This window comes from Bufo bufo, chromosome 2 (assembly GCF_905171765.1).
Source record: "Bufo bufo chromosome 2, aBufBuf1.1, whole genome shotgun sequence".
In the NCBI taxonomy this organism is placed as follows: Eukaryota; Metazoa; Chordata; class Amphibia; order Anura; family Bufonidae; genus Bufo; species Bufo bufo.
The window spans coordinates 39,400,157-39,418,594 of NC_053390.1; the positions used below are offsets into that span (position 1 = coordinate 39,400,157).

At 46.3% G+C, this 18,438-nt stretch overlaps 1 protein-coding gene across 3 annotated transcripts in view; it reads right to left on the minus strand.

Moving 5' to 3' along the window:
* The window catches only part of WDR70 (WD repeat domain 70), a 234,086-nt gene that overhangs the window by 196,156 nt on the left and 19,492 nt on the right, over positions 1-18,438 (minus strand). For all 3 annotated transcript variants that reach the window (XM_040420963.1, XM_040420961.1, XM_040420960.1), the window contains 3 exons: positions 17,679-17,762; positions 17,158-17,263; positions 12,797-12,953 (listed from right to left, as the gene is read on the minus strand). In XM_040420963.1, the coding sequence (XP_040276897.1) occupies positions 12,797-12,953; positions 17,158-17,263; positions 17,679-17,762 (347 nt within the window). The remainder of the gene's footprint in view (positions 1-12,796; positions 12,954-17,157; positions 17,264-17,678; positions 17,763-18,438) is intronic.

Here is an 18,438-nt window from a genome sequence, read left to right on the forward strand (position 1 = left end):
TATCGCGCTCACATTCCTCTCCGCGGAGGTTCATAGAGATGCAGTCCAGACAAATCCATCAAATCCCCAACCATTATAACTCCATCCCATTCATTCCAGTGTTCAGCGTAACGTCTCGCCAAATGTGCTCTTCGAGGGATCTTGCTGCCCCGAAAACAAGCGCATTTTACATCAACATCCTCGTAATGGTCACACAAGCACCGACGCTGGCCAATATGGCTACTGCCGGGGGTGGTCACCTAGGAGCCCTCAACAAAGTCCCCCCACATTAGGCAGCAATACTGAAAGGGGCAGATTAGTTTAACATTCGACACTGGATAGGTAATACAAGTTACGTTTCACAGTTAAATCATATTCACAGCGGGTGGAAGTGTCGTAGATGAAATAAAATGTCAATGTTTATTGGGTACACGTTAGAAAAATGTGCAGGGAAAGGACAGTGGTTAAAAAAAAAAATTGAGGGAATGAATTAAATAAAGCATTTTTATCTAAAATTGTTCAATGTGTTCTATTCTTCTCCCTTGACCTTTCTCAGGTTTATTGGTTTTTTCTCTTATCCAGCACTCTGTAGAGGGGTCACCAGCCTGAATATCGGCCTACTAATGCAGACATGTCGCACTCATGGCAGCATTACTGCGTGCAATGCAATTTGTCATTCGGGACTATGGGAAAGCTGGGTGAGGAGCCCATGATGGCTGTCATCCAGACACAGAAATAACTGGGTGCCCTCCAACGCTTGGGTTTCTGGAGATATGTCAATGGGGTTTTTACCACCGCAAACTTTTCTACCATATTGATAGAAAATGGATGATGGGAGTGAGAGTTGGGGGGTGGGGGGGATCATTCTGTCTATGGCAGAACCATCAGGCCCAATATGCTCCATCCAAAAGTTGATCTTAAGGCTTGGACCAGTGGTGGCTGAAAACCTGCGTGGCCATGCTACATCAAAGCAGCTTCGGCTGGCGTCACGGCCACGTCTCGACTGCCCGCCATCACATCTGGTCCTGTGTCCAGGTGTTCAAATGCATTTCGATAACTCAGCTTGCTGTCTGTGACGGGAAAAATTCTTGCGCACATGCAGTGGCTAAAAAATCTGCAAACATCTCGTCACAAAGGAGCACAACTAATCGTCAGAGCGAGAGCTGAGGGGTGTGTTATAGGGATTGTCTGATGATACGCAGTCCTTTCAAGATGGTGATCACCCCGCGGCTCGCTCCGGACTCTCCGGAAAACAGCTGGCCGCGCGGGGAAGCCATCCACACTGCTGCCGGGACTACATGAAAGCCGTTCCATCCAATATAAGGACTGCTCCAGTCCGCCAGAGCAGAACCCACCCCAAAATGGGGGACCCCCCTCTAATGTTCATTAGCCCTAAGGATAGAGGATAACTATTAGATTGGTGGGGGGGGGGGGTCTAACCGCTGGGACACCAGAAAGGAGATGCCAGACCCCAAAATGAATGGAGCGGCAGGTTGAGCATACTCACTCCTATGGGAGTACAGCACTCTGCTATCCTCTGCACTGCAGTGAGCATGCTCGACCTACCGCTCCGGTCATTTCTGGATAGGGCGCTCCCACTCTTGTGATGTTGCATTACCAGTCCTACATGGTGACACTGCACCCTGAGAGGTGACAATGTCTTCTGCAACTTTCTCACATGAGTGACTGAGGTCAAGTGGGAAGACAGAGACGAGGCACTTCACGGCTCAGACTTTTCCCAATGCCAGGGAACAATGAGGCAGGCGGCCTGGTGTAAACACTGACGAGACTATGATGCTCGGCCGCCCTGCTCAACACTAAGGAAGCCAACAACACAGACCCTAATATACAATACATGACTGGGAGACATGAGGAAAGCGTGAGAGGAGAAATCATCTCAGTAATAAGGCAGTACATCTTCTATCAGCATGTCATTTCTGCTCCACATTTCACTGCTGATTTATTTTTTATATGTCTTTAAAGTGATCAGAGATCTGCATCTGTGATATGGAATGTCAAACCACCTGCATTAGACAAAGAGCTCAACGATGAGAGGCTTTCTCCCTTCAGCCACCACTAGAGGGAGCTCAGCAGCGTATTGCATACAAATATATACAGCCACCACTAGAGGGAGCTCAGCAGCGTATTGCATACAAATATATACAGCCACCACTATACAGAGCTCAGCAGAGTACTACATACAGATATATACAGTCACCACTAGGGGAGCTCAGTAGATTACTGCATACAGATATATACAGCCACCACTAGAGGGAGCTCAGTAGATTACTGCATACAGATATATACAGCCACTATTAGAGGGAGCTCAGGAGATTACTACATACAGATATATACAGTCACCACTAGAGGGAGCTCAGGAGATTACTACATACAGATATATACAGCCACCACTAGAGGGAGCTCAGGAGATTACTGCATACAGATATATACAGCCAACACTAGAGGAAGCTCAGGAGATTACTGCATACAGATATATACAGCCACCACTAGAGGGAGCTCAGGAGATTACTGCATACAGATATATACAGCCACCACTAGAGGGAGCTCAGGAGATTACTGCATACAGATATATACAGACACCACTAGAGGGAGCTCAGGAGATTACTCCATACAGATATATTGAGTCACCACTAGAGGGAGCTCAGGAGATTAATGCATACAGATATATATCCAAAAAGAAGAGCAGAGGTCCAGCTCCCAATACAAACGTGGCAGCTTTTATTGAGTAAGTCATGAGTAAGGATCAGTATGCTATTATCCGACACGCGTAGACATGCACTTCCTTTTTTTTTTTAATGCACTATTTCAATAAAAGCTGCCACGTTTGTATTGGAAGCTGTACCCCTGCTCTATTTTTTGGACACTGTATTCACGCTATGTTCCCGGCGTGTTCCGTGCTTCCGCCATTCTTCATAGCCAGGTGAGCACACCTCCTTTTCTTTTTTGTTTAAACAGACATATACAGCCACCACTAGAGGGAGCTCAGGAGATTACTGCATACAGATATATACAGCCACCACTAGAGGGAGCTCAGGAGATTACTGCATACAGATATATACAGCCAACACTAGAGGGAGCTCAGGAGATTACTACATACAGATATATACAGCCACCACTAGAGGGAGATCAGGAGATTACTGCATACAGATATATACAGCCACCACTAGAGGGAGTTTAGGAGATTACTGCATACAGATATATACAGCCACCACTAGAGTTAGCTCAGGAGATTACTGCATACAGATATACACAGCCACCACTAGAGGGAGCTCAGGATATTACTGCATACAGATATATACAGCCACTATTAGAGGGAGCTCAGGAGATTACTGCATACAGATATATACAGCCACTATTAGAGGGAGCTCAGGAGATTACAGCATACAGATATATACAGCCACCACTAGACGGAGCTCAGGAGATTACAGCATACAGACATATACAGTCACCACTAGAGGGAGCTCAGGAGATTACTGCATACAGATATATACAGCCACCACTAGAGGGAGCTCAGGAGATTACTACATACAGATATATACAGCCACCACTAGAGGAAGCTCAGGATATTACTGCATACAGATATATACAGCCACTATTAGAGGGAGCTCAGGAGATTACTGCATACAGATATATACAGCCACCACTAGGGGGAGCTCAGGAGATTACTACATACAGATATATACAGCCACCACTAGAGGGAGCTCAGGAGATTACTGCATACAGATATATACAGCCACCACTAGAGGGAGCTCAGGAGATTACTGCATAAAGATATATACAGCCACCACTAGAGGGAGCTCAGGAGATTACTACATACAGATATATACATCCACCACTAGAGGGAGCTCAGGAGATTACTGCATACAGATATATACAGCCACCACTGGAGGGAGCTCAGGAGATTACTGCATACAGATATATACAGCCACTATTAGAGGGAGCTTACTGGATTTTTCCAGTATTTTTTAGATACTGATAGCCTATCCTCAGTATAGGTCATTAACATCACATTGGTGGGGGGTCCGTGCACCCCCGCCGATCAGCTGCTTTGGGTAGCCGCCTGAAATGATACAGTGGATGGAGCCAGAAGGAGAAGGTTATGTGCACTGTGTAGTGGTTGTGTTGAGGTATGGTCATATTCAAGTGAATGGGGCCTGAGCAGCATTAAGCTGGAGCCAGAAACTGCACAGAGGATGAAGCCTTCCTTACAATGTATGGTTTCCGTTGAGAGTGGCAGTTACAAAACAGCAGACTGGTGGCGGTGCGGGATGTCAGGTCTCCACCTATCTGATACTAATGACCTATCCTGAGGATAAGCTATCAATATCCAAGAACCAGAAAACCCCTTTATTACACAGAACTCAATAATAATACAGCAAGCTCCCTCTAGTGGTGGCTGCAGGTAAACAAATTTCTCTCTCTATGCAGGGGATTTGGAGCTTCAACCACATTCAAGAGAGATCTGCTTGCTTTAAAATGTGCCCGTCAATGAATCCCATTAACCAATAATACTTTCTGGTAGGGTAAATCCTGCTGATTATCAGTTGCAGCGTTCACAAGTAAAAAAGACTTTAATTCTATACGCAAATGAAGAATTCAGCGCAATAGGGGAGGGGCCAGTACTGAAAATCAGAAGTGCCCCGCCCCTAGCGCACGGAGGCCCCTCATTTGCAAATAGAATAAAAGTATTTTTTTCCTGAGAAGGCCGCCACAGATTTTCACAAGACAGGTATCGTTTTAATCAGCAGGATCAACCCTACCAGGCAGAATAGTTGATTAAATAGGGCTCATGGCCAGGTTGTAACAATCCTTTGGGTGATAAACATGGCGATAACAAAGGATCTCGTGCATGGGCCCTTCAGATTCTGAATGGAGACAACCTTTCCATTCACTGACTGTAAGCAGTGTAACTTTTTATTACACAAAGTATGTATATGCCAATAGAGGGGGATACCGCCTCCATTGACACTGTGATTGTCCGGTAGGGGTGAGGAAGCACAAGCTTTGCCACTAGTCCCTTTCAGACTGTACTCCAGAGCTGCTCTTCCTACCATACAGGAACCTACATCCAGGGAGCTAAGGAGCCTTCTGGTCTCCCGCTCACCCACTCGCTCACAATCCACCCGTCCTGTCCTGCATTACACAGACAAGCCATTGATGTGAATGGACACTGTGTAATACTTCATTTGTCCTGTGGGGGAGCTGCAGGGAGACTGAACACTTACTCCCAGGTTTTCCCACAGATTACAAATGATGGCTGGGGATCCTTGCAGCGGGACAGTCTGTGATCAGCTTATCGTCAAGGGTTTTTCCTTCTAATAGGGATAGAGGCCCCCTTTACGGACACCAATCTAATTGACACGCTGTAGAGGAAGCCGCGTTCTTCCCGTTTTTTTCCTTTCACTTACACACAAGTCCAGGAATAAAACGGAAACCCTGTCCTGTATATGATGTGAAATAAGGAGGACGCTTCCTGCGCGGCGTTCTGGCGTGAGGGATGTTTCCCTCTTCTGTCGGCTCCACAATAGAATCTAAACAAAAGGCCATTCATCACAGTGATAGGATCGCAGGAGAAGACGCCCGGCTCGACCGCTGCCATATTTATAGCGAAGGATGGGAAATGTCCGGAGGCACCCCGAGGTCACACCCCACCCCCCCACCCCAAGTGGATAAGTCGTCTCTGGGTTCATCCTCCACTATCCGGGGAGGTCACCCAGCTTTCCCAGACTCCAGAGGTGCTAAGCCAAGGCACCCCCGCAGTTACTATGCAGGAGAGCTGGGTGACCCCTGCGTTCTGCAACTTTCTCACCACTTTTAAGATCTCTGCTTGCTGCCAGTGACCAGAAACACACATTCGGGGGCATTTATAGATTGCTGGCAACATTTCCGATGGTCCTCAGCATTTTCAAGAACTCTGCTTGCTGTCAGCGACCATAAACACAAATTGGAGGGAATTTATAGGTTGCTGTCGAAAGTGCAACATTTACCAGGGTTCTATGTGGACGGTATAACACTGCGACACCTGAACGCAGGCGAATGGCGGCCATATCAGCGCCCCCCCCCCCCCACCCCTCGCAGAAACAGATCTACCTGTAAGAGGAGGGTGATCCGAGGTCTTTCCTATACGGGGATATTTGTGATTTCAGAAAACGAATGCAGGAGTCCTAGCCTTCCCTGTGCTACACAGTAATGGCTGTACTGCCCCCTACTGACAATGCAGCAGAACACATTCTAATATACTGCAGCACTTTAATAACGGGAGTCATTTTGATCTGCATCAAATCCACATCATATCTGCAGGGACATCCGGAAACGTGGCCTTTAAGGCTAAATGCACACGATCAGTATTGCGTGCGGATTTTCTGCGCGGATTTGCGTATTCTATGAGGATTTGAAATTCTCATGCACACGACGCAGATTTTTTTCCGTGTGGATTTTGACCTAAGGTCTGGATTTTAAAATCCACAGCATGTCAATTTATTGTACTTTTCCTGTCCGGACTTTCGCCATTCACTTCAATGGGGACAGGAAAATGCGCACCAATTGATGCTGATTCCCCGCACAGATTTCCCTGCGAACACCTGCAGATTTCAGTGCGGATTGTCCGCACATCAATCCTGAACACGTGCATTTACCCTTAAAAATCCTTCAGCTAGGGCTACATGCACACGAACGTTGTTTGTTTCCGTGTCCGTTCCATTCTTTTTGCGGATAGGATGCGGACCCATTCATTTCAATGGGTCCGCAAAAAATGTAGACAGCACACCGTGTGCTATCCGTATGTCCGTTCCGTAGCCCCGCAAAAAAAAATAGAACATGTCCTATTCTTGTCCGTTTTAGGCATTGTTACAATGGATACGCAAAAAAAAAAAACGGATGGCATACGGATGTAATCCCTTTTTGTTTTTAAGGATCCGCAATTTGCGGACCGCAAAACACATACGGTCGTGTGCATGTAACCTTAGGCCTCTTTCACATGGGCGTCTGGGTACCTGGAAGGAAAAGTTTCTTCTCTTGCGCTGCAACAAGGAGCAGGCATCAGATTGACAGGGCCAGTCAAGGAGGATGGGTATGGGGCCCTGTCAATCAGTGGGGAAAGTTACTCGCTACTCAAGGAGGCTGATTTTTGAATCGATTCGCTCCTCACTATCCAGGATTCTCAGGAGAGGGATCCACAACGGCAGCTCCTGAATCACTGTCAGTGGCCAGGCGTCATTAACCTTAACCTTTAACTGCCCCAAATGAACATACCCTAAGATGTTTAGGGTCAAAGATGTTACGGCAGTGGGTGTGGAACCAGTGAGTCAACCAACCGATTTGACTTTGGGCTAGCTGGTAGAGTATGTGCAAAATGGTAATAGGTCCTAGGTCTGGGCAGGCAGCACTGGGATAACACAGTAAATCAGGCACAGGTCAGATCAGGCTTTGGAGGATCAGTCAGGAAACAGAAAGAGATCAGCACATGAGCAGACAGAAAAAACAGCACACCTATGCAGGGAACTAGCAAAGCGAAGAACTTTATTGCTCAGGCACCTTATCACTGAGGAAGGTGCCTTAAATATGCACAGATTGGCAGCCATTGGGTACTGGCTCTTTAAGAGGCGGTCAGATCGCGTACCCTAAGGCTGGGTTCACACGGGCGTTGCGGGAACATGCACGATTTTTCCGCGCGAGTGCAAAACATTGTAATGCGTTTTGCACGCGTGTGAGAAAAATCGGCATGTTTGGTACCCAGACCCGAACTTCTTCACAGAAGTTCGGGTTTGGGTTAGGTGTTGTGTATATTGTATTATTTTACCTTATAACATGGATATAAGGGAAAATAATAGCATTCCTAATACAGAATGCATAGTAAAATAGAGCTGGAGGGGTTAAAAAAAAAATAAAAAAGAATTTAACTCACCTTAATCCACTTGTTCGCGCAGACCGGCTTCTCTTCTGTCTTCTTCTTTGAGCAATAGGACCTTTGATGACGTCACTGCGCTCATCACATGGTCCATCACATGATCTTTTACCATGTTGATTGATCATGTGACGGACCATGTGATGAGCGCAGTGACGTCACCACAGGTCCTTTTCCTGTGCACAGCAAAGATGAAGACAGAAGAGAAGCCGGGCTGCGGATTAAGGCGAGTAAAAAAAAAATGTAACCCCTCCAGCCCTATTTTACTAAGCATTCTGTATTCAGAATGCTATTATTTTCCCTTATAACCATGTTATAAGGGAAAATAATAAAGATCAGGTCCCCATTCCGATCGTCTCCTAGCAACCGTGCGTGAAAATCGCACCGCATCCGCACTTGCTTGCGGATGCTTGCGATTTTCACGCAGCCCCATTCACTTCTATGGGGCCTGCGTTGCGTGAAAAATGCAGACTATAGAACATGCTGCGAATTTCACGCAACGCACAAGTGATGCGTGAAAATCACCGCTTGTGTGCACAGCCCCATAGAAATGAATGAGTCCGGATTCAGTGCGGGTGCAATGCGTTCAACTCACTCATCGCACCCGCGCGGAAATCTCGCCCGTGTGAAAGAGGCCTTAAGGGAGAGGCAAGACTGACAAGCAGACTGAGGCCTGCATGAAGAGGCAGAGCAAGCCCGGCCCAGCTGGAGGAGGAGAGCAATGGGAGATGGGTCCAGGCAGAGGAGAAGAGCAACGGGAGGCGGGTGCAGCCTGCCGGGTAAGTTTCACAGGGCGAGCCGCCACTACTATAACGACCCTTTGAACCACACTTTTGGCATAGTAAAAGTTGTACATTTTGGTGCACAAATTTTGCAATGTTTTGTGGTTTTACAGCATGCTGGATCCCCTTTCTGTTCCTGCCCCACTTTGCTCACCCTTTGATTTTCTTTAGCGCCCCTCCAGCCTCCGCGCTATCCCAGTTTCTGCCAGCAGCCACCACTAGGGGGAGTTCACAGTATACAGATTTATCCTCAATTGAGTTCAATGGGAGATGTATACATCGACAGGCAATGAGCTCCCCCTAGTGATGGATAACTAATGGCAAGATAAAAAGTCATAGAAGTGCGTTATTAAAGGGAAAACATAGCAGTATACACTAAATTATTGAAAAAGAATAAGCGCCAACTTCTTCCATAACAACTGGGCTTTACACAGCAATGCCCTCCAGCATGTAGGAGTGCAAAATCACTGCGTTCTTCCAGAAACAGCGCCACACCTGTCCATGGGTTGTCAGTGGTGTTGCAGCTCAGCTCTAGTGAACTGAATGGGGTTGAGCTGCAATACCACACACAACCTGTGGGCAGGTGCGGCGCTGTTTTTGTTAAAAAATAAAATAAAATAAGCAGTAAAATTGTTCACCCTTCTCCATTCGGATAGGTATAACTTTATATTTTATATAGACAAGTCCTTTAAAGTGGAAATCAATACAATATTTCACCTGCCGCTCCCCCCACCGATATCCGGTGATTTAGCAGCTGACCCCCACGGCTTACAGCAGGCTGAAATCCATTATGGTTGTTATCACAGTCCAAAGTTGCTCTCGTCTCACAGAAATGAGGGAGTGGGAGACGCAGAGGGGTCAGAAGGCTGAATGACAACCTCTTCTGCTACAATGGCAGCCAGAGGGTTGTCACCTAACTTTCCCAGAAATACATACAGATTATCTTCGGCGCCATAGCGAGTGTAGACGGCATGACGGATGGAGAAACTCTACCTATAAATTCAGGATGCTGGTTCAGCGCTCCCCCCCTTTTACGGTGCCCCTTGCACATGACATAGATTTGGGATGGAGTCACCACTCTGTGCGTAGGGCTGGCCTCATGCCAGGTGACGGTGGCGATAAAGAATCTGTGTATTAAGCTTACGGAAAGCGGCACTGCTATATCGCTCACATGGTGAGGATGAGATCAGGAAATTATAACTAGTCATCTCCAGGAATGAGGATCCCAAATAGGGGATTTCTAATAACCCCGGAGGGGCCGCACCAAGGATCACTGTGGCAGAACTGATAGAGGACCCCCCTTGCACACGGAGAATGCCCACCCACCTGGAGCATATATCACGGCTCGTTCTATAGGTTGTGACTTGCGGCTCGGAAGACGACCGGTGACTTAATTTACAAATGTGGATGAACTGAATCCCACGAAACCTCTCTCATTTCTGAGACCGAGAACAGAGACTTCATATACGGTGTCTATCCATACAGTATTCCCGGGCACATTCCTATGTAAGATATACAGTGCGTATAGGGAGCGCCACCTACAGGTGACTGATGTGTAAGCAGATAATCACCCCATACATCCTATGTAGCAGACGGCCAATCAGGCATTTGGCTGGCAGCTGTCACTCCTGTACCCACTTGGCTCGGCTGAGCATGCATGCTTTCTTAATGGAGAGTTAAAGGGGTTGTCGTATCACAGACAATGGGGGCATATCGCTAGGATATGCCCCCTATTGTCTTATAGGTGCGGGTCCCACTGCTGGAACCCGCACCTATATCAAGAACGGAGACCCGAAACTGTTGCATGCGCAGCCACCCTCGATTCATTTTCTATGGGGCCACCGAAAATAGCTGAGCGCTGGCTCATCTGTTTCCGTCGGGCCCACAGAAGTGAATGGGAGCGGTGGCCGGTCATGTGCGGTGCGCTCCTATTCCCTTCTTTGGGGAAAGTGCTTGGTGGTGGCCGCTCGCTCCGTACAGCATTCAAACGAAGTATTATGCCAATTGACTTTGGATTCGCTCATCCCTAGTTACGACCACCCCGCAATCCATCAGCGGTGGTCCTGCTTGCACACTATAGGAAAAAGAGCCGGCACCATGAGGGCTCACATAGGTTGGTGCTTTTTTTTTTCTATAGAGAGCAAGCACGACCACCACTGATGGATTGCAGAGTGGTCGTAACCATGGATACGAGCAGCGTATAATGTGACGGAAAAATGAATCCAGCCAGCAAAGGAGGCAATATGGACGATCACAATACATTAGTAAGTGGCTTGTATTAACTTTGTCTACATCATAAGTGCTCTTTGCTGAAGTCAGACAACCCCTTTAAGTCAGACTCCCCTGGAGGCGGCTTACAGAATCTATCTGAGAACAAAAGGATCAGGCATGTTGGTGGAGAGGCCCTCACGAAAGTAAGATGGTCGGGCGGTCCTGAAAACATTGTTGGGGCTGGCTGACATTTATCGAAGGTTTATAGCTAGCTTTAGGCTCCATTCACGCGTCCGCATCCGTTTTGCAATTGTGTGGAACGGGTGCGGACCCATTCATTCTCTATGCGCGCCGCCGATCTTCCGGTCCGCGGCTCCGGGAAAAAATAGAACATGTCCTATTCTTGTCCGCAATTGCGGACAAGAATAGGCATTTCAATGGGGGTGCCGGCCGGGTGTATTGCGGATTCGCAATACACTACGGATGTGAGAATGGACCCTTAGTGTATGTTCTGTACCCTCGGATGTGCGGTGGGTGTGCAGCACGTCCCCAGCCACTTATTTCCAGGCAGAGATTTTCAGATCCATGTGAATGGGACAGAAGAAACTTCAAGGCAGATTCCACGTGGATTCAGGCCACTTGACATTTGACAAGTGTGGAAACACTCATACAGTAAATGTTCACTTATAGAAAACATTTTACATGTCGTTATTCCTTCATCATTTACATTTATCGGAGTCGGGGCCTTGTTTTTCCCGATACAGAACTGAAAATCCCCTAATTGGGGAATTTCACCTTTAGACACTTTACAAGCTCCAATATGGGAGGTTCTCAATGCAAAAGCTCCCACCAATTGCTAGAATGAAGGTGGGGATGCCACGCTGCAAAACCGGCGGGGAATCTGCAGTGCAATCCACAGCAAAGGCTGCGTGTAACACAGGGAGACTCACCGTGGACCTGAAGAGAGATCTGCATCTGAAAGAATCTGCCACACGTGGACCTAGCCTGGGGATACAACCACGTGGGGTGGGAAAATGTCCCCTTACATCATGGAACAACTCTGCACCAAATCCACATGGATTCGGCTGCAGATTGACTATGAGGTTCACCCCCGGGTGGATGTAATCTGCAATATACTGATCGTCCTGTGGATTTGAAGACCTGCAAGAGGCTCAGTTTTCCACTACGTGGGGACGGGGTTTTTAAAGACGCCCTGTCATTTTAATTGCTGCGGAACTGAAGAATCCGTAACACACGTGTGTGAATCCGGCCTTAGTCTTCTGACTCACAGACCCAAAGAAGTCGTCAGTCTCCCATTCACTGCAATGAGATTTCATGAGCAGTCTCCGAGTCACAAGAGAAAAGGGCCTGGGGGTCTCCTAACCACTCCTGACACTAAAACATCAGCGCCTACCCCCTACACGAGGTATGGCTAAAGACTTAGATTTATAGTCTGAGTGCACTCAGTAATAAAGATGTATACAATCAGTGCCCCCTAGAGGTGATGGCAAGCAGAAAGAGTTTGACTATTTAACCCTATAGCAGGGAAGCACAACCATTTCTGGTCACAATGTCACATTAAACCATTCCCAAAATCCATAATAATACTTAAAGGGGTTCTCCAGGCCCAGGAACCTCTTTTAATATGGACCAGCAGGTGCGGAGCTTCCTTCTCCCCACCAGACCGGAAGTGTGACATGCTGTCTACATGCACAACTGATGGCTAATTAATGGTCTCAGTGGTAGCGATTATATGTCATACCTGCACACATCACTGCTGAAGCCACGGACTGGCCGGCAGTGGTGACAGGAGCGTAGCCGGAGGAGAAGGACAGACAGAATACAGGCTGCAGGAAACCCCACACATGTCTAGGAGCCAATATCATCTGTCTAAACGTACGTCATCATCTGCGTCGTCCTCTTCATCATCCTCATCACTGTCTTTGTAGTCAGGAGGAAGCGGAGGGCCGATCATCTCATCATCAGGAGCTTGAGAACTGCTGCCCGGTGCCGGGGGGCCGATGAACTCCTCATCATCAGAGCTGTCGTCCGAGGCACTAAGGCAGAGCAAGAAAGAGGCACATTAGTGGGGGTGGGGGAGGTGCTGCGCGTAGATACCCTTTTACGCTGCGCATCGCAAGGAGCAATGTAAGAGTCAGAAATGGGAAAAGGAGAGGATTTTGCTGATAAATATCTTGGTCTGGCTTAAAGGGTAAGTTTATGTAAATAAGGAATTTGACCTCAACCAGAGTTGTACGCGCGTGAGAAAAATCGGCATGTTTGGTACCCGAACCCGAACTTCTTCACAGAAGTTCGGGCTTGGGATCGGTGTTGTGTAGATTGTATTATTTTCTCTTATAACATGGTTATAAGGGGAAATAATAGCATTCTGAATACAGAATGCATAGTACAATAGGGCTGGAGGGGTAAAAAAAAATAAAAAATAATTAAACTCACCTTAATCCACTTGTTCGCGCAGCCCGGCTTCTCTTCTGTCTTCTTCTTTGAGGAATAGGACCTTTGATGACGTCACTGCGCTCATCACATGGTCCATCACATGATCTTTTACCATGGTGATGGATCGTGTGACGGACCATGTGATGAGCGTAGTGACGTCACCATAGGTCCTTTTCCTCACAGATGAAGACAGAAGAGATGCCGGGCTGCGCGAATAAGTGGATTAAGGCGAGTTAAATTATTATTTTATTTTTTTTAACCCCTCCAGCCCTATTTTACTAAGCATTCTGTATTCAGAATCCTATTGTTTTCCCTTATAACCATGTTATAAGGGAAAATAATAATGATCGGGTCTCCATCCCGATCATCTCCTAGCAACTGTGCATGAAAATCGCACCGCATCCGCACTTGCTTGCGGATGCTTCTGTTTTTTTTACGCAGCCCCATTCACTTCTATGGGGCCTGCGTTGCGTGGAAAACGCACAAAGAGGAGCACGCTGCGATTTTAACGCAACGCACAAGTGATGCGTGAAAATCACCGCTCATGTGAACAGCCCCATAGAAATGAATGGGTACGGATTCAGTGCGGGTGCAATGCGTTCAACTCACGCATTGCACCCGTGCGGAAATCTCGCCCGTGTGAAAGGGGTCTATGACTTTTTGATCACTTTTTATCCTGTTTTTTTTTTTGGAAGGTGGGATAAGTAAATCTGACATGGTTTTTAATTATTTTTTACAGCATTCAAACTGAGGGTTAAATAATGTGATCATTTAAAGGGGTCGTCTCACTTCAGCAAATAGCATTTACAGTTGCAATAAAAAGTATGTGAACCCTCTGGAATGATATGGATTTCTGCACAAATTGGTCATAAAATGTGATCTGATCTTCATCTAAGTCACAACAATAGACAATCACAGTCTGCTTAAACTAATAACACACAAAGAGTTAAATGTTACCATGTTTTTATTGAACACACCATGTAAACATTCACAGTGCAGGTGGAAAAAGTATGTGAACCCTTGGATTTAATAACTGGTTGAACCTCCTTTGGCAGCAATAACTTCAACCAAACGTTTCCTGTAGTTGCAGATCAGACGTGCACAACGGTCAGGAGTAATTCTTGACCATTCCTCTTTACAGAACTGTTTCAGTTCAGCAATATTCTTGGGATGTCTGGTGTGAATCGCTTTCTTCAGGTCATGCCACAGCATCTCAATCGGGTTGAGGTCAGGACTCTGACTGGGCCACTCCAGAAGGCGTATTTTCTTCTGTTTAAGCCATTCTGTTGTTCATTTACTTCTATGCTTTGGGTCGTTGTCCTGTTGCAACACCCATCTTCTTTTGAGCTTCAGCTGGTGGACAGATGACCTTAAGTTCTCCTGCAAAATGTCTTGATAAACTTGGGAATTCATTTTTCCTTCGATGATAGCAATCCGTCCAGGCCCTGATGCAGAAAAGCAGCCCCAAACCATGATGCCCCCACCACCATACTTCACAGTTGGGATGAGGTTTTGATGTTGGTGTGCTGTGCCTCTTTTTCTCCACACATAGTGTTGTGTGTTTCTTCCAAGCAACTCAACTTTGGTTTCATCTGTCCACAGAATATTTTGCCAGTACTGCTGTGGAACATCCAGGTGCTCTTGTGCAAACTGTAAACGTGCAGCAATGGTTTTTTTGGACAGCAGTCACTTCCTCTGTGGTATCCTCCCATAAAATCCATTCTTGTTTAGTGTTTTACGTATCATAGATTCGCTAACAGGGATATTAGCATATGCCAGAGACTTTTGTAAGTCTTTAGCTGACACTCTAGGATTCTTCTTCACCTCATTGAGCAGTCTGCGCTGTGTTCTTGCAGTCATCTTTACAGGACGGCCACTCCTAGGGAGAGTAGCAGCAGTGCTGAACTTTCTCCATTTACAGACAATTTGTCTTACCATGGACTGATGAACAGCAAGGATTTTGGAGATACTTTTATAACCCTTTCCAGCTTTATGCAAGTCAACAATTCTTAATCGTAGGTCTTCTGAGAGCTCTTTTGTGCGAGGCATCATTCACATCAGGCAATGCTTCTTGTGAAAAGCAAACCCAGAACTGGTGTGTGTTTTTTATAGGGCAGGGCAGCTGTAACCAACACCTCCAATCTCATCTCATTGATTGGACTCCAGTTGGCTGACACCTCACTCCAATTAGCTCTTGGAGATGTCATTAGTCTAGGGGTTCACATACTTTTTCCACCTGCACTGTGAATGTTTACATGGTGTGTTCAATAAATACATGGTAACATTTAATTCTTTGTGTGTTATTAGTTTAAGCAGACTGTGATTGTCTATTGTTGTGACTTAGATGAAGATCAGATCACATTTTATGACCAATTAGTACAGAAATCCATATCATTCCAAAGGGTTCACATACTTTTTCTTGCAACTGTATTATGTAGAGAAAGTTAATACAAGGCACTAACTAATGTATTGTGATTGTCCATATTGCCTCCTTTACTGGCTGGATTCATTTTTCCATCACGTTATACACTTCTCGTTTCCATGGTTACAACCACCCTGCAATCCCTCAGCAGTGGCCGTGCTTGCACACTATAGGAAAAAAAAAAAACAGCCTATTTGAGCTCCCAGTCCCGGCCACCAGAGGCCGGCACTTTTCCCTATAGTGTGCAAGCGGATGGACTGCAGGGTGGCCGTAACCATGGAAACTAGCAGTGTATAATGTGATGGAAAAATGATTCAAGCCAGCAAAGGAGGCAATATGGACAATCACAACACATTAGTAAGTGCCTTGTATTACCTTTCTCTACATGATAAATGCCACTGGCTGAAGTGAGACGACCCCTTTAATAGTTAGGATCATTATGGATGTGTGTGTGCACGCTTTATTTATTTTTTTACGTGATGCATTTAAACGCGGAAGAGTTTGTGTTTTTCTCTATTTTTAAACATTTTAGTAATTTTTTTTGCTATTCATTTTTTTCTAAGGTACTTCACAGCTAGGGGGCTTGATCCCTTGTATAAAACACTGCAATACATATGCACTGCAGTGTATTATTCCTGTTAAGAAATACAAACAGGCTGCAGCCATGAGGAGCCATTGTTGAGCCCCCTGACTGCCACTGCAACAATTGCAACTCTGCAGTCGCATCAAGGGGACTGATAGGGTTGGTCAGCTAACCTGTTAAACCACTTAGATGCCACGGTCACCATCAACCCCAGCATCTATGGGGTTAAGAAGCCTAGATCAGAGTTATGTTTGATCTCAGCTTTTGTGGCAGGAACACAATTGTGTATTACAACTGGCTCCAGCTGCGAATGGCGCGAGTACAGATCATTCCGTGGACATAATTGTACATCCATGTGCAGGAACACATCCCAAAAACGTACAGTTCCATACATTTGCAGCAACATGTTAAAGGCTAGGCATGCCATCGTTACCTTGAGTTAAAAAAAAACATTTTTGCCTGCAATCTACCTTCATTCATTTTCAGACCCCCAGATATTCACTTTACAACCTGCTCCTAGTTTCAGACTTTTCTCACGTGGACGCGTCCCTCCCAGCAATACATGCTGGACCTGTGAGTCCAGGATGCTGCTGCAGTCATCAGCTCTCATGTCATCAGCCCAGTTCTACAGTTCATGAGGGATCACCACCGACGCTGAGGAGCACGTGAGGATGACATAGTTGGCCAATCCTTCAGGTCAGCTGCAGATCTCTTCATTATAACAAAAGACGAGCAGCTGATAAAACGTGCCAAACATAAAACAAAAAAAGGATGATGGGGGTGATGACACCAGACTAACCTGGATTTGGACTCTCTCTCTTTTCTTAGCCCCGATCCGCTTGTGGCGGTCCTGGACACCGGACTTGATTTCTGCTTGTTTTCTTCCTCATCTTTTTCTTGTGCTTCTATTTGGATACAAAAATCCGGACAGGCCATCACTATCTGATCAGTGGGGGTCCGTCACCCTATGCCCTAGCCGACCAGCCGTTCAGGAGTAGCTCCGATGCCAGAAGTTGGCAGAGGAACGACACTATGTAGTGTACACAGCTCATTACTGCAGTGATTTTTCCACTGACTGCTCAGTCGATGTAGCTGAGTGCTTCTGGCGCCAGCGCTAAACCCGAGCAGCTGATTGGTGGGGGCGTGAGGTGTCGGACCACCGCTGATCAAATAGTGATGGCCTATCATGAGCAAAAGCTGGAACACATTCAACATCTGATCGCTCATTTATCGAACAGCTATTCTTCCTGATCCCCCCACTCCCCATACACAGGCACGCTGGGCTCGGCCGAGCATTCACATGTTCAACAGTCGACTTACCAAATTTTTTTCTGCTCCTCTCTACGGCTGTACGACGAGTTTGCTCGAACATGGCTTCCAGGTCGAACGTCCGGGCTTTCTTGCCTGAGATTAAAAACAACACGTTCCCTTTACTCTGCGTATGACGATTCTATACGGGTTTTGTTATGTTTTACAAATTAGAAAAAAAAATAAAAAATTGCTTTGTGTCCTAATATTCATAACCTTTATATTTCGTTAGCGCTGTGTGAGGGCTTGGTTTTTTTTTTTGCACGGCGAACTGTGTTTTTTTATTTTTCGATCATTTATATTTTCATGTTTTTTTTATTGAAGGGACAAAAAAGAATTATGGCAATGGGGTGTTTTTTAGGTGTTCACTTTGCAGGATAAATAACATGACATTTTAACATTTTTTTTATTGTGATGATTATATATATATATATATATATATACTAGCAGAAGGAGCCGGCTTCGCATGGGTATATTTCATTTTCACCCCTCTGGCCCGCCCTAGGTTCTTCTGATTACGTCCTCCTCTTAGCGAGAAATCCAGCGCCAGCGCCGTTCAACTGATTTTCTGTGCCTGCGCACTTCATTCCCCATTATGTGCAGAGGCACAAGGCCGGCTAGATCGGGATGTACAGGCTGGCACATGCGCATTAAACGCTCTTGTGCCTCTGCCTATAATGGGGAATGAAGTGCGCAGGCGCGGCGAATCTGTTGAACGGACGTAATCAGAAGAACCTTAGGGCGGGCCAGAGGGGTTAAAGGGGAGGGGTTT